Below are 15616 nucleotides of genomic sequence, written 5' to 3' on the forward strand. Positions count from 1 at the left end.
GCCTGGATGATTCAGCTGGACTGGAACATGACACGGACTGTAGATATTCAGTGTGTCAGACCTGCTGTCGGACTGTTGTCAAAGGGTCCAAATTTTCTAGCCGCGCCCCTGACTGGGAGCACAGGAGTCTTTGTGTTAGTGTGAGGAAGGGCGTGGAGATGTTTCTGTGTGGAGGAGTAACCTATAATTATCAGGCGTGAAATTAAATGTCGTTCACAACTGTAAGCAAATGAAGTGACAATATGACACAATTTAGTAGCTTTTAGACGAAATCTATAACGTAAGTGGGCTTTTTAAAGCTACAGGCTGGTAGGATTTGACACTAGAGTGAGATCGTGCAAATGAATTTCCAGTAAAACCTTATGGAGGAGGAGTTTAACGTGGCCCAGTGTGTGTGAGATATGATGGAGCACGGTTGTGTGTAAGTGTGACATTCAGCTCCACCACGGTAAAGTCATCGAGGTTGATCAACTCCATCAGGATGACAGGCGTCACCGTAACAGGCTCAGTGAGGCTGTACTGCTCACTGTACAGGAATACAATCTATTATATAAAAGCTGATTTCCACAATTTGTTTTTAATTTTTGGGGTTTTTTTTTAGCAGTCAGACGAAAGGGATTTTTTCAATAGGTGTATATCAAAAGAGTTTGTCATGTTTTGAGTATGAAAGTGTCAAGAGAAATGTGTGGTGCGTAGTGCAGTTTATTAGTGTGAGGATGGTGTAAGAGGTCATCACATCAAGTCACTTGAGAAATGTTATGAAACTATATCAAGGGTCAGGGGAGCAAAGCTGTGATAAGTGAGCTGGAGACATGTCAGGAATGCAATTTTTCTTTTTCTTTTCTGAACTTTTAGGCTGAGGTATTTGTGATGAGTATTGTGCTGGCTGTTATTTCTGTACAGCTTAAACATTTTTAGTGTTTTCATGATTGGTTACCACTGTTCCCAAGCTAGCTTCACAAGATAGCACGCTAATAATTGCTAATAAGCACATAATACAGCTGAAGCTGCTGGAAACGCCAGTAGCAATGAATAAAAGGTTGACATAGTTAGCTAAAAGTAATGGACAAATGGTTCTAGTGTTTAGCCAAAAAAATTGGATAAACTGCTGAAATAGTTAGCTAAAACTAATGAGCAAATAGTAAGCTAACGGATAAATGGTTGAAGTGGATAGCTAAAAGTAATAGTTGGTTAGCTAAGACTAAAAGAAACATTTTAAAAGGTTTGGTAAAAGTAATGAACTGTTGAAATAATTAGCTAAGACTACGTGATAAAAGGTTAAAATGGAAAAGTAATTGATTAAAATGTTGAAATAGTTAAACTAATCAATAAAAGGTTAGATAGTTAGCTAAAAGTAATGAACATTTGGAATAGTTGGCTAAGACTGTTAGCTAGCTAAAAGTAATGAATAACAGGTTGAACTAGTAAAAGTAACGGATAAACAGTTGAAACAGTGATATATAAAAGGTTGAAGTTGTTCACTAAAAGTAATGTTTGAAAAGGTTGTTCATAAACCCAAGTTGTTATTGTTATTTCAAATTTTGACTTGATGGTGCTAAATGATCAGAGTATCATCTAAGTTCACAGACGATGAATGTCTAATATTACTGGGCCTCCAGGACCTGGATCGGAAAACACTGGTTTAGACATCTCAGTCTGGACCGATTAAAAACGAATACATGCTGAGTACAGAGTACAAGAGAGAGAACCTGTCAAAAGGCAACATAGATTTTATTTAGACACAAAAATACACCGCCTGGCAAACATGCGCCAGATCAGACTTATCTCTCAAGTAGCAAATGACATAAATAAAAAATAGAATAAATATTAAATAAAAATGGACAGTTGTATTAAGACGTTGTGTAAACAAACAAATGACTCGAGGAAATTTTTATCATGTGATACAGAGACTAAACTACAAAACAAGAATGTGTGACTCTTTGCCCTGAGTGGAATAATCATTCCAAATTCAAAAACAAGTCTCATCGATCACAGACATTGTAGAAAACAAACTGATTTAAGGATCCAGACACACTGGCAGGATAAAGTGAGTGCTTGGAATAAAAAGCCCTTAATTATAAAAGAGCGTAGAATAAGTCAGTCATTCAGTAAATACAAACCAAGCACTCTCACATTGTCTCACATTTTGCACTTACTTTTATAATTGTTTAATTAACTACATCACATAACTCGTTTATTTTCAACATATAGAACATTTTTACACAGAGGCAAATTATTTTGTCCTCTGTTATAAAGTACGTAAGTGTTTTTAATCTCAGTCTGGGGGCCACGGTGGGTCCTCTTCAGTCATGCCACACTGTGCCACAAAAAGAAAAACCTGCTGCATAGCTCCGTCGCCCCTCCCCCACCGGGTCCTCCTCATCCGTGAGTGAAATGGCATGGTCGGTCAGTGCACTTTGATTTGGAGGAATGCTTAGATCACACTGCAAACACGCTGAGGGAGCTGGTCTCGTCTTTCAGACCCAGGATGCTGTATGCTATCCTCTTCATGTGGCCGGGCAACCGCACTCCAATGTTCCTTATGTCTCTGAAAGGAAGAGATAAACGATACCGCTTTGAGCGTGCTAAAAACAATACGGACTCTGCCTGAAGAGACCACAGTGGTATTTGTAAACAGTTCAAGTAGTGAGCTAAAAGTAGTGGATAGGCTGTGGAAATAGTTTGATGTATGTCATGGCTGAATTAATAGTACAAATGACCAAAACCTGCCTATTTTCCATCTAAAGGTGTGAAACATTGTTTTATATAGTTATTGGTGTTTAATAACATGCAGTTTAAACTCGATGAGAGAGGTTATCTGACAGGGCTGTGGGCGTACATGAGACAACAACAGGCTGGGAAGCACTGCTGTACAAGTTATGGCAGGAGAGAATGAGAGGAATGACATGGGCCGAGGCGGAGCGGAGTATTTCTGCATTCACAAACTGGATAGCAAATGTTCAAGCTGAGAGCTCAATACTTTCTCTGTGTTACTACTAAAACTTGGCCTGGTGCCAGATAAATCAGCCAAATGTGGTAAAGCTGCACCTGTGCCATGTGTGCACTTACTCATGCCTCAGGGAGAGCACCTGCTCCATGGTCGTGATCCCAGCGCGAGCGAAGCTTTCGCTGTACTGGCTCATTTTGATGGACTCCAGCCACTCGGGCACCGTCCTGAATATGATGCCGTCACAGCCGCTGGTGCTGGGCAGGCGGATGGACACGCTGCAAGGAATAATGTATGCTTGGATTAGTCATCATTTACTGTTACGTTATGTACACAGAGTGCATGTGAGGATGTTTGAACAAGGAGGAACCAGTTTCACAGTTATCACAGACATTTCGATAATTTATGACCTTCTATTGGAAAAAAAAAACCTCATACTGCTCTTGTTACAGAAAAACTGGGAGACAGATCTTAGAATTCAAACATAAGATGAATATCAGTGTGATCTACTTAGTGTTTCTGAATAAAGTTTAAGTTAATTGTTTTTTTACCATATTTATTATACACCTAGGAGGATAAAACATTTTTTATAGTGACTGTAACAAGTGTAATAATTAGATTAGAAACTTCAGTATGACCTGCTCATGCTTAACAATAGCGCTGGTTACATGCAGGACACGGATGAATCAAACAACCTGTAACATGTTAATAAACCCATTTCCCAAAGGTTGACCTATTCCTTTAACACACATACGAGTACATGAGTGTCTCTTTGTTTACATTACTATTAAATACGGTTGGAACCGTTGATTGTAATCCATCTGCATAACAGATCGATCCTGCCTTATTCTTACGGGATCATTTCTATCAATTTTCTCTCTTCCAAAAAAACTTAAATAGAAAAAAAATAAATAAAAAAAACAGCGTTCATACCGTGGATCAAAGTCAGCGATGGGTTTCAAAGATTCTGGGCTTCGGAGCAGTTTGTCCAAAATGTTGACGATGTCTGAGAAGCGAGGTCGTTTGGAGCGGTCGTGCTGCCAGCACTGGAGCATGAGCTGGTAGATAGCGGATGGGCAGTCCATCGGAGCAGGAAGCCTGAAGGCCTCGTTGATAGCCTTCATGACCTGAGGAAGAGGCAGTGCTTAGATCTACAGTACAGTTATGGGTGGAGCGACAGACAAAGAGTTCGAACAGTCCGAAAGACTTCTGTGTTCTTATGTTGACATTAACAGTTAATTTGAGGAGCATGGTGGGAAACTACACTGGATGTCAGGCGACTTTCCATCACCACCTACCCTGCACACACTCTCAGTGGTAACGCACATTAAAGTCTGACCTACAAAGGCCAAATCAATCCTTCATCTCACCCGTAAGACTTGGAAAGATGATGTGACAGATGAAACATACCTCATGGTTGCTCATGTCCCAGTAGGGCCGTTCTCCAAATGCCATGACTTCCCACATGACGATGCCGAAGCTCCACACGTCGCTGGCTGAGGTGAATTTCCTGTATGCGATGGCCTCGGGGGCGGTCCAGCGGATGGGGATTTTACCTCCCTGACAGAAGAGAAACATTAACAAATCATATTTAATGTGAGAAGGCAGCAGAAACACAGGTCGCTGAAAGACCAACACTTTAGATTGGACACTTGAGAGGGAAAAGACCATTAACGGTCTGGCATGTGTTATTAGAAAATAAACAAGGGTTGTTCTCTCTTGCTATGCTTTTAGGCTGTGAAATGTAGCTGTTAGGCTTACTCTCGTCGTGTAGGTGCCCTCAGCGTCATCCTCCAGCACACGTGACAGACCAAAGTCAGACACTTTACACTCCAGGTTGCTGTTGACCAGAACGTTTCTTGCTGCCAGGTCACGGTGGACGTAGCTCATGTCAGAGAGATATTTCATGCCAGCAGCTATTCCACGAAGCATCCCCACAAGCTGATATGATGGAATCTCTCCATCACGGTCCTAAAGATGAAATAAATATGTATATTAAACTCAGCTTATTTGCACCCTTAAATAGGTTTCCATGGCATACTGATTAATAAATTAATTACATATTTAAAATATTAAGTTTAAGTCTGAAGCTGAGGTTGTTTGATCCTCATGTGCACCTACCTTCAGATATGTGTCGAGAGCTCCGTTCTCCATGTACTCTGTCACTATCATGGCATGCTTGACTAAAAATTAAAACAAAAGGTTATGTTTAGTGAAGGAAAAGTACACAAGCCGTTGATACAAATGAATTGTGAATGATTGTTTGACTGAGGTCATTGACTCACATTTGGTGACAACTCCCTCCAGGCGGATGATATTCGGGTGCGAGAACTGACCCATGATGCTCGCCTCGCTCAAGAAGTCCTGCCTCTGCTTCTCTGAGTACCCCGGCTTCAGGGTCTTGATTGCCACGGCCTCCTCGCCTCTCCCGGGAGTCTTCATCATCCCCCGAAACACCTCCCCAAACTCTCCTGATCAGCAGATGACAGCAGGAGCAAACGTTAGAAACGGCGCTCTGAGATTTCATTAAATGGAAGGTCAGTGATTTTCAAAAAGCCTTACCAACACCGATGACTTTTTGTTGGCTAATGGCGCTGGGGTCAATTTCAGTGACAAACTTGTGGATGGCAATGTTCGGGTCCTCATACATGTGTGGATCAACGTAAGTCTTCAAAGGTTTGAGCTGATCTAAGGAGGAAATAACGAGCAGAATATTAGGCATGGACTGTTTCAGCAGTTAAAATTAATGAATCATTATTGCACGTATAGAAGGGTTTTCCAACCTGATGCAAAGTAGGGATCTTCAGGTCCTCCTCTGCCACGAGAGCTCAGTCTCCTGAGAGAAAAACATGAGTAATCACTATGAGACTAAACAGAATACAGACTGGCTCATTTGTAATTGCAGGTCAGTCTCTGTTGAAAAAGACCAAGGCTGTATTCAATAGCAGCACTGGCTATTACAGATAAACCCTCCCTGAGCTGTCACACCACAACATCCTTCATTTACTAGAGCTTGTGGGACGTAATCACACAGCTTGCAGGTCTGCAGATGACTTTTATCTGAATGACAGTTTTTGGATGTGGATATGAAGAGTGTTGTTACCAACCGTCTACGCAGCAGCAGGACGGCTACGACAACGAGCAGGATGACCGCTACTCCGACTACAGCTCCCATCACCATGGTGGATTTGTTCTGGATCTGAGACTCAGCTGTGCAAATCACAGAAAGAGAAACATTTATCAGCCCACGTATGCGAAATAAACCTTTACACAGAGAGTCATTCGAGAAACTATTTAATCTTCTGTAGATTTTTAGTCTGCTGGTACCTAATGGTGAAGTATGAAACTCCTGCTCCACGCTGTAGCTGCCAGGGTTGCCTTCAGGGCCCATTGCCTGGACTCTGAACATGTAAGTGGTGTCTGGGGTGAGGTCATTAATCTGAACTGAAGTTTTCTCCAAAATCAGGACTGTGTAGGTGGTCACATCACGCTCACCGTCGTCATCCTGCAAAGAGGAGAGTGGGTGGATTTGAAATTGGTTAAGAATTTTTTTCCTCCAACAGCTTAAGCTTTGAATGAGGGAAGGAGACACAAAGCGCTTTGTCTTACTTTTCTGCGGTACATAAGCTCATAGCGATGACTGATGTGGGCTGGAGGCCTGCGAGACAGAGTCCAGGACAGAGACAGACTGGTGGGGCTGCGATCATCCAGATGGATCAGCGTCACCTTGGGGGGATCTAACGGTCGGTGAGACAGAAAGCAAAATAATGGTTAGTGACTAATCATGGTCTTTGGGAAGGACATTTGGAAATGAAAACCTTAGGGACTCAGTGGGTCAGAGTGAATTCCTCTTTGTATACTAAGCCCTCCTGTCTGGAAAAAGGTTTTTACTGACAAATACAATATTTCTTGAACATTTTGGACACTCTTTCAATCCTGATGTATGTTTATATGTATAATGGATGTGTACATAACATAGTTAATGCATTTAAACTTTTAGACCTAATTCTATGACAATTTATCATAAACCTAATTTTGAACAGATGACATGTTTCAGAGGTCTGCTATAGAAAATGACTATTTACCTCTGCTTGGAGTCTCAGAGACCCCAGCTGTGAAAACATGGTTAAATACAATGGATTTTCATATGCTGTGTGTGTGTGTGGTGGTGTTGAGAGAACTTTTGCACACATTACCAAGTAGCAAAAAAGTGTATTTAGATTTCTGTTACTGGAGTTTTATTCATAACAGATCTCACAGGAAGTCTCGCCTCTCTGAGGTTGAACATAAGTAATGTCACTATGTAAGAAAACATACTCTACATTTCTGTGTCCAGGGACAGTTTTTTATTTGAACAGAATAAAAGGTTAAAGCAAAAAACAAAAAGCGTTGAAAGATCGAGCTCACCTGTGTAGTCCAGAGCAGTAGTGATGCTTGCAGTGGGCCTCTCAGTACCGAACTGGGACACGCCGCTGTGAGCCTCCACAGTGAACGTGTAGTTGAGATGAGAATCGAGGTCAGTAACGACGACCCTGGTGTCCTCCAGGTCTGTGGGGCCTGGCTCGAAACGGATCTTCTCGCCACAGGGGACGCACAATGCCCCGTCGCAGTGCTCGCACACCACGCTGTAGGTGAGGTCGCTGCGGCCCCCGGTGACCAGAGGTGGGCTCCAGGACAGCTGCAGCCTGCCCTCTGCTGACAGGGTGATGGAGCTCAGCTCGTGAGGGGCACTGGGTGGAGCTTTGGGAGGAAGTAGACGACACAGAACAGTTAGCCTGATCTCCTGATCTGCTGCTAATGAGTTAAAAGTTGACTTTGTCAGTGTATTTGTTACCAGAGCAGTCTGTTGTGGAGGGGTCTGATGGGGAGCGGAAGAAACCGTCCTCACATTGACATTCAGTGGCGCCGGCTGTGGAGGGCTTGGTGTTACGAGGACAAACTCGACATAACTCGCCCGATACAGAGGGCTTGAAGTAGCCTGGTTTGCATGCTGTGAGAGAGAGAGAGAGAGAAGGTGTGTTAGCTTAAGCATGACATATTGGAGAAACTGTGAAAGAAAGACAGGAAGCAGTGACTGATCAAAATGCAAACAATGAAGCTGTCTCTATAATACCAGCCCCCTCCACCTGACAGGAAGCATTTGTTGAAAGTAACCCATAATCAGTGAGTCTTTGTATGCAGAGGAATGAAAAGGGATTTCCCTGACGAATCTGTCTCCACTCGCCTTTTTCTCCTGGAGGCCTAATCTCAGGTCACACTGCCAGAGTCAACCGGATGACAGCAGAGCATTAAATCCATCAGGTGATCTTATCCGCCTTTCCCCTGTGAACTCTAAGTTCATATTCTCTGGCAGATAATATTTGTGTTTCACAAAAGGAAGTGGCACCTTGGACACTGGTGGAGTGTTGTGATGGTCATTTCAGCACACAGATAAACAGCCTTCCAGGACATGGGAGGTTAATGAACGTGAACACTAGACAGAAACCAGGATGCAAAAGCTCCAATTCAGTCTCAGTGCTGATGTTTCCGCCCTTTCTTCCTTCCTTCCGCTAACCCCCGACACCAGTCGCAAATTACAGCATCCAAGGTTGAATACTTTGAGGACAAGAGGATCAGGAAAGAGGAAAAGCTGCGGGCGTTGAGTATGATTTTCAGTGTGTTTATGGAAACAGATGCACATACTTTCTGGGGTGATATAGGGCTCCAGCACAGTAAAAAAAAAAAAAAACTTTAAAAGAATGGATCTTATGACAGATCTCCCATCTCTGCTTCCACTCTGCTGTCTCCTTTGGGGGCAGCCTTTCATCTGGCCTCTGTGCTGTTAGCTGTGAAAAGAGGTCGACTGAACCCTGAATTGAAGACGTGGTCGCGTTACTTCTCCACCAAAGCAGAAGGACCTTTGCACTCCCGGTACTGTGGCAGTGGAGGAGAAGGAGCAGGTTGAGTTTGAGTAAGAGGGATAAAGATGAATAGATGGATGGATGGGGGATGGGGGCAAAGGTCTGGAACACCAACAGAAGTTCTCTCTGGGGAGTCACTTGGCGGCAGTGGGGGTTTAGTGGAGGTCTTTTCGCATAAGAAAAGGGGGCCAGCCCATTTCATCCTGAGCTGGGGCAGCAGGACCCCTGTCACGTACCAAAGAAACTCCAGCCCTATTCATCTATTGTCTCTGAGATTGGACAGAGTGGTGCCATAAATATGTTGCACTACTCATGAAACAGCTCGCAAATGGCGGCATATGTGCAGTGTATGAATACAAACATTGTTAATGCAGACTTTAGCAAACAATGGATTCTCTTGAATTAGAGTTTTTAGCATTATATTGTATCTGAACTTTATAAACTACAAAGGGGTTGAAATATTGTCTTCATTTGAGCCAAAACTTTATTTCAATTAACTTTTATTTTCACTTATTGAAGGAAATTGCTCCTCTAATGGTCCCAGGCTCCTTTTTGACTAGAACACACACGTGAAGAGGACTTATGTTCCGCACCGGTGCATCTGTTAATTGAATCTGTTTTTTGCTCTTTGTGTCAGCCCATTGTTCTAATGAGTGGGAACATGGATTAGGGAGCTCGTTGCGTGTGTTAACAACCGGATGAAAGAGCAAAGGGAGGCAAAGCGGGGCATGTCATTGGATAACAGCTGTCCTGTTGCTCTACTAATCCTCTTGACTAAATTACACTCCACACCTAACTAAGCAGCCACGAAACTAACCACCCTCATGCACCAACTGTCGACTCACTCCCCACCCTCCGACTCAGACCAAGGACAACCTGCTTATTTGTGTCAGTCAGCATTCCTCCTCATCTCACTTTACTTCCTTTTCCCACAACAGTTGGGCTCTTCAGTGGAATCCACATGCCGGCAATGAGCCTCTAAGGATATCACTTTCTCCAGTAAACGTAAAAATGGAAACAGGGAGTTGGCTGGAACAAACTACAACATGATAATTGTGTTTTAACTTATGTAATAAAACATGTTTCCTGAATCATAACAATCAGGTCATCTTCTTTGGACTTTGGACTTGATTCACATTTTTCTCCACCATCATAAATACTTCCTGTCGTCTTTTGCCAACTTCCGTTTCAGGTGCTCGGCTCAGAGTCTGCCTGCGGTCAAGAACCTCAAAGACTCAAACATTCCTCTGCCTTGACTTCCTCCCCGCCTTGCTCTCTTATTCTGTCTTCATTTTTACATCCTGAGCACAAGATTCCCTCTTTTGAAGCACAGTGCTTTTCTATCAATGGCACCAACACTCAAAAACTCAAAGATATTTAGTTTAAAGAGCACAGAAAAGTAGAAAACCCCGACAACTGAAAAGCTAGAAACAATTAGTTTTGGTTTTTTTTACATTTTTGGTATAGAAAAAGAACTCAAACAATAAATTAATGTTGTGCCTTACAATGATCTGCTCATTTATAGGAAATGACTTGAAGAGGCTAAACTCTGCCAGCCAAGGTGACTCGGACCATCAGGAGTCATAAACCACAGCTGACTCAGACTAACCTCTGATAGGCGTGTCGGCCCCATCCCTGTAATCTGTGGTTACTGTTGCCTTAGCAACTCACGCAAAACAAATACTTGCGAGGAGAAGACACACCACTCAGGTACTCATTCTGACACATTCACACGGCCCTTCCTTTAGTCAATCAGTGCTGTAGGTGACGCGAGGGTGAAAGAATTCCTTTCAGAAATCCCCGCACCATACTGTGCCCTTCCTCCCTCCTTCCTCTTCTCTCTGTGCCCTCTCTCCTCCCACGTTTCCCCGCACCGTTCAACACACCACACCCGAGAATGCCAAAAGACAGACCAACTTCCACACAAACAGCAGGAGCACATACAGTATGAACGCCACAGTTAAGTCCTTTGCTTCACACAAATGTTTTGTTTTTTTTTTGCATTTGCACTCACAGGTCTTTCTCGTGGGCAGCACATACTTTTGCATATTTAACCTTCTTCTGGGTGTCACTCATGAATACAAACCTTCAAAAGTATGTTCCCCAATTAGTTTTAAAATTATATGTTTCTGTGTTCTTACTACCGGCCTTTAAATATCTCTGGTTACAAAGTTTTCTCTGTTTCATACTAAACACCAATACTAGTATTGATATGTAGTAATCTTCTTTTTTGTATACACAAAATACATGTGCTTTACTAATTTTTAATTAAAAATAAATAATAATAATAATAATAGATAACAAACATGCTGACAAACATATATCAAATAGTGACTTTGGTAAACTTGAAACTGAAACCACCTTTTCTTTTTCTACTGAGTGGAGAATTGTGTTCAACTCATAAAATTTGATGCACATACTGATATCACTGAGTATATGTTTGTCAATTTTCCAGTATAAATACACAAAAAAACCAAAGTCCACTTGGAGTTACTGTGTAGTATGGTATTAGGACACAGCTTCTTGTACTGTTCATTATCACTTCCAGCCATCAGCCTATCCATAAAATTGTGCCTCAGCCCGGCCCTCCTGAGAGAGAGGCAGTGGAAAGAATGCGCTATTGCTCAACAGGTAAAGAGATGAGGTATTGACGAGAGACTGTTGAAATTACCTCCATGATTTTTATCTATAGCACACGCAGAACTCTGTGGTTGCCTCAAAATCCAAACAAAACAAACAGGTTTAGACATCTTCCCTTCCCCATGCCTAATCCTGCTGTACCTGACCTCCTTCCAGACAGAGGTGTTTATTTGATAGATTTCCAAACAATCTAGACACAATTAACATTCCTCTGCGCTCATTCCTCACACTTTGCCAAAGTAGTGGTTGGAGGATTTCATTACTATAACTCACATGGCAACACAAACATGCCTCAGTGGAGTGCGTGGTGTATTTCTGGCAGTGCTTACCTTGGCAGGCATCGCCAGTGGTTTCGTAGCCTGCCAGACACTGGCACTGACCCACAGGAACCACCCATTCACCCTCAGCTGTGCAGTAGATACGTGGGGTGGCCTGACTGACGGCATTCTCCACACAGGCTCCCTCCACCTCCCTGAGAGCATCCGCCACAGTCTCCGGGAAGGCCGCCAAGCTCTGCACCGTGGACGGGCATGTCTTGTAGTACACTCTGACAGACAGCAGCGCCACGCAAGCGCCCATATCCTGGAAAGCAAGGTAGAAGCCCTTCCTGGACAAAGGCCCCACGGTCCTCGTCTCCGTGTTGACCTTCAGCACGCGACCCTGAGTGACCTCATCGGGAGCGATCGTGGCCACTTTGCGGAACTGGCCTTTACGGAAGTTGGTTCCCACATCAGCATCGGCCTCTGAGATGAAAAGGTTGAAGGTTTCTTTGCAGGCGACAGAAGTGCCGTCAAAAGTGTTGCAGTCTCGCACAACAAAACGGAGCTCCACAGAGACACGGCTCGTTCCTGGGCGCCGCTGGATGAAGGTTGTGCGTAACCAGTTATCCTGTTCACTAGAGTCTATGCTACAAACACTGTAGGTATAATAAAGTGTGCCGTTCACCACCGTCTGGACTATCTCCCACTGTAGAGCAGAACAAGATAAAAAGAGGAGAGGGATCAGTTTAAAGGGCAACAGCCACCGATACCAAGCTGAAATAATGAAAGCATTTTTCAGGGAATAAGTAGAGGCCTCAGAGGCTTTGTGCCTGCCGAGAACCAGTTTTACTGATGAGACACCTCTTCTTTCATGCTGAGTGAGAAGCTCATAAAGTGCTGAAGTGAGCTGGAGCTTTTTTTCCACAAATTAAGATTATTGGCCTGGACATGTGCAGTGCTCACAACGTGTGTGGTTTTCCACTCACACACGAGGGTGCCTGTGTGTGAGACACATGTAAAATCCAGCAAATACTACTGTAGAATACCAGCTAAGATTTATGGCTGATTAAATGAGCTTTATAAGCACAGTGCAAAGGCACGGCAGCAAAATTGGCAGCAATTAAGACTTTTTAAGAGAGGTAAGCAATGACAAGTAGAAAGATTAAAAGCCTCCATTTAACAGCTCATATGTTAGCAGTTCTGGTGTGTTTCAGGGAGTAAATCTATGCTTAAATTTACGTTACTGTTATATAACTGTAAAAAAAATTGTGTATTTCCACAAGTACAAAAAAGTTCAGTTGGTACTGTTCTATTTGAGCCGATTTGTATGAGGCATCATTGATAATTTGAGTCTGTGATTTTCTAGACCCTCTATATGTTGGCCAAATTAAATAGTGAATTTCAGGCAATTGCCTATAATTACCATTCACTCCTATTATCGGCTCAGACAGGTTATAATACACTCAGAAAATAAACTTTTCTGTTTGCATTTGTTTGCAGAAGCCAAAACTGCAAAGACTTATCTTGGCACAAATTTGAATATACACATGTGAGGACGTCGGATTAGAACAAAGCAAAGTTTGATAGACAAGAGGAAATCCTATCGGATAAAACAAGAATCCTTATATCTTTGAGAACAGTCACACAAGAAACATAGCCCACACGGTGGAAGTGGTTATGTCCTGTTGCTTTTTTTAGATGGAAAGCCACTGAACTATAGATAGAGGGATGGTTCTCCACACATGGACCAGTCTTTCTGTCTCTTTTCACTTATATCTTCCCACAACTGTTCGGATCATGGTGCTGCTGTTATCTCTACACTCAGGGAGAGAGCACGAGGGAAGAAATCTTAAAATATAGTTTTATGGTTTAGTGGTGGAGTGATTGTGTAAAATGCACTCTGGTACTGTAAATTTTGATGCAGCTTGAACCTTGACATTTTAATGGCATTCAAAAGTTCTTTATGAAAGGGTAGCATTAACACAAGTCTCGCTGAGCTATGCCAAACCTCATCGAGCTGCCACTCATTTCATTTCTCCCAGAGAGCTGCTTTAGTGGGCCGAATGGGCAGAGAGAGGCCTCGGTCATTGTTACCAATCGGTATTCAAATCCCCACACCAACTAATCCTCAGCTGCCTTTTATTTATTTGTTGTCTGACACACAGAGAAAGACGGTCTCAAGTCTTGAACCTGAAGTCTTAAAAATGCCTGTTGAGGTATAAATACTCACTCCGTTCTCAAATGGCAGCGTCAACCAGCCCAACTCTGATCCTGAAGCATTCATATCCAGCAATACTTCTACAGAGACAAGCAGAAAAAAAACATGATTGTTACAATAAGCACAGAAGCAACTAAGGACACCTGATTCATCAAAAAATAGATACAAGTATATATAATAGTTTAATGAACATTTAGCTATTAAAGAAATCTACATGTTTCATAGACCTATCATACATCCAGCACAGAACCTATTGTGTGTTTAATAGGATTGTTAAATAATTAGAAAATAAGGATGATTTGACTGTATTAAATTGTCTGGCTTGATCTCGGGGCCAACAGCTTTATGGGGGGGCACATGCCAGGCTTTGACAGTCTAATCAAGCATGTCGGGCTGATTCAAGACTTCATTGACCGTGTCCTCCAGGTCCAACATACAGCACTAATAATGTCTGAGAAAGGCGTGGGCCGTTAAATTGCCATGACTGGAGCAACACACGAATCTACACCACGAGTGGAACAAAAAAATCAGACACGTCCAGGCATCGCGCAGGTGGCCTTTCACCCCAAATTGAGAAAGGTGAGTAAACAGAAGTAAACCTGAGTAATTCACTTAGCTAAAACACTATATTATAGATATTTTTTTTAAGTGTTAACCCGGCTTTAGAGATTTCCTAAATCATTCTAAAACATACAGAAAAGGTTCAAATACACTCAAAGGAGGCATTGACTACACTAGATTATACTTTATGTTCTGGCTTCAAAACAAAACAAAAGAAAAAAGTCCAAAATTTAGAAGAATTTTAACTTGAATGGAACAAAATTAAAAGTAAAACTTAAAGCAGGCTTTCAAATTCCGTCCTCCTGACTCATGAAGGTGCGGTGACGCTGAGCTACAATTTTCTTTTCTCACAACGCTTTTAAAAAAAAAAAAAGTACTCACGTTCTTTCGACTGAAGGCTGCTCAATACTTGGCTGGTAAATAAAAACAAGAGCAGGTTGACTCGGCGGAGCTCCATGTTTCCACACAACTTTTATCAGCAGAAGTCGTGTTTCTTTCTTTCTTTCTTTCTTTCTCCCCCAGAGTCTCTCCGCTCTCCTCCGTCTGACTCCTCTTCTTCAAATACTTCACTCCACCGGCTGCGTGAGCACGAGCCCGCAGTCCATTGACTAACAGGTGGCGTCATGGCCCCGCCCAGCCCCGCGCGCTTTGGAACGTTGAGCCGTCCGTATATGGTAATAAGGGGGCGGGGCCAGAACGTTCTGCCAGCACCTGTTCCATTGAGAAAGATTCTGCAGCTTCATAAAGTGCGCTGTCACTCTAAGTGTTTGTTTAATCAGTGGATCAGATTGTTTAATATCATGTGTGTCCTGCGGATCAAACACATTAGACAGCAAACGTGTTACCTACAACTTATAAATTGTATATTTACAGTTTAAAATACATGTTGTGCTCTAGCATGAAGCCTGAGTATCATCCATCACTGTCAAATGTAAATCCTGCAGGCTGTACATATAATATATAATGTACATTACCACCCACGTCAAGTTAAATAACCTACCACACCACTCATTCAATATCTACCATATATTTATTATGTATTATATTATATTTATTTTATATTTCAATATTTTGCCATTCTGTGTTTATT

At 42.5% G+C, this 15616-nt stretch overlaps 1 protein-coding gene across 1 annotated transcript; it reads right to left on the reverse strand.

Moving 5' to 3' along the window:
• Positions 1–1712: 1712 nt before the first annotated feature.
• On the reverse strand, positions 1713–15083 carry epha2a (eph receptor A2 a). The gene is made up of 17 exons (XM_070837869.1): positions 14908–15083; positions 13978–14045; positions 11817–12453; positions 7782–7937; positions 7355–7687; positions 6557–6684; positions 6275–6452; positions 6055–6157; positions 5731–5783; positions 5510–5635; positions 5233–5418; positions 5069–5130; positions 4709–4918; positions 4358–4507; positions 3881–4074; positions 3070–3225; positions 1713–2548 (listed from the first exon to the last, which is right to left on the reverse strand). Exons 1-17 carry the CDS (start codon positions 14981–14983, stop codon positions 2440–2442), a joined length of 2925 nt encoding a protein of 974 aa, XP_070693970.1. The 5' UTR covers positions 14984–15083; the 3' UTR covers positions 1713–2439.
• Between the last annotated feature and the right edge of the window lie 533 nt (positions 15084–15616).

Source organism: Pempheris klunzingeri, chromosome 2 (genome assembly GCF_042242105.1).
Source record: "Pempheris klunzingeri isolate RE-2024b chromosome 2, fPemKlu1.hap1, whole genome shotgun sequence".
In the NCBI taxonomy this organism is placed as follows: domain Eukaryota; kingdom Metazoa; phylum Chordata; class Actinopteri; order Acropomatiformes; family Pempheridae; genus Pempheris; species Pempheris klunzingeri.

What these genes read in the sequence shown, in the direction of transcription:
- epha2a (XM_070837869.1), bottom strand. Translation starts at nt 14,983, where the DNA reads ATGGAGCTCCGCCGAGTCAACCTGCTCTTGTTTTTATTTACCAGCCAA. An exon ending in CGCTGCCATTTGAGAACGGA is followed by an intron (nt 12,454 to 13,977) that starts GTGAGTATTTAT and finishes TCTGCTCTACAG; the next exon opens with TGGGAGATAGTCCAGACGGT. An exon ending in GGGACATGAGCAACCATGAG is followed by an intron (nt 4,075 to 4,357) that starts GTATGTTTCATC and finishes CCTCTTCCTCAG; the next exon opens with GTCATGAAGGCTATCAACGA.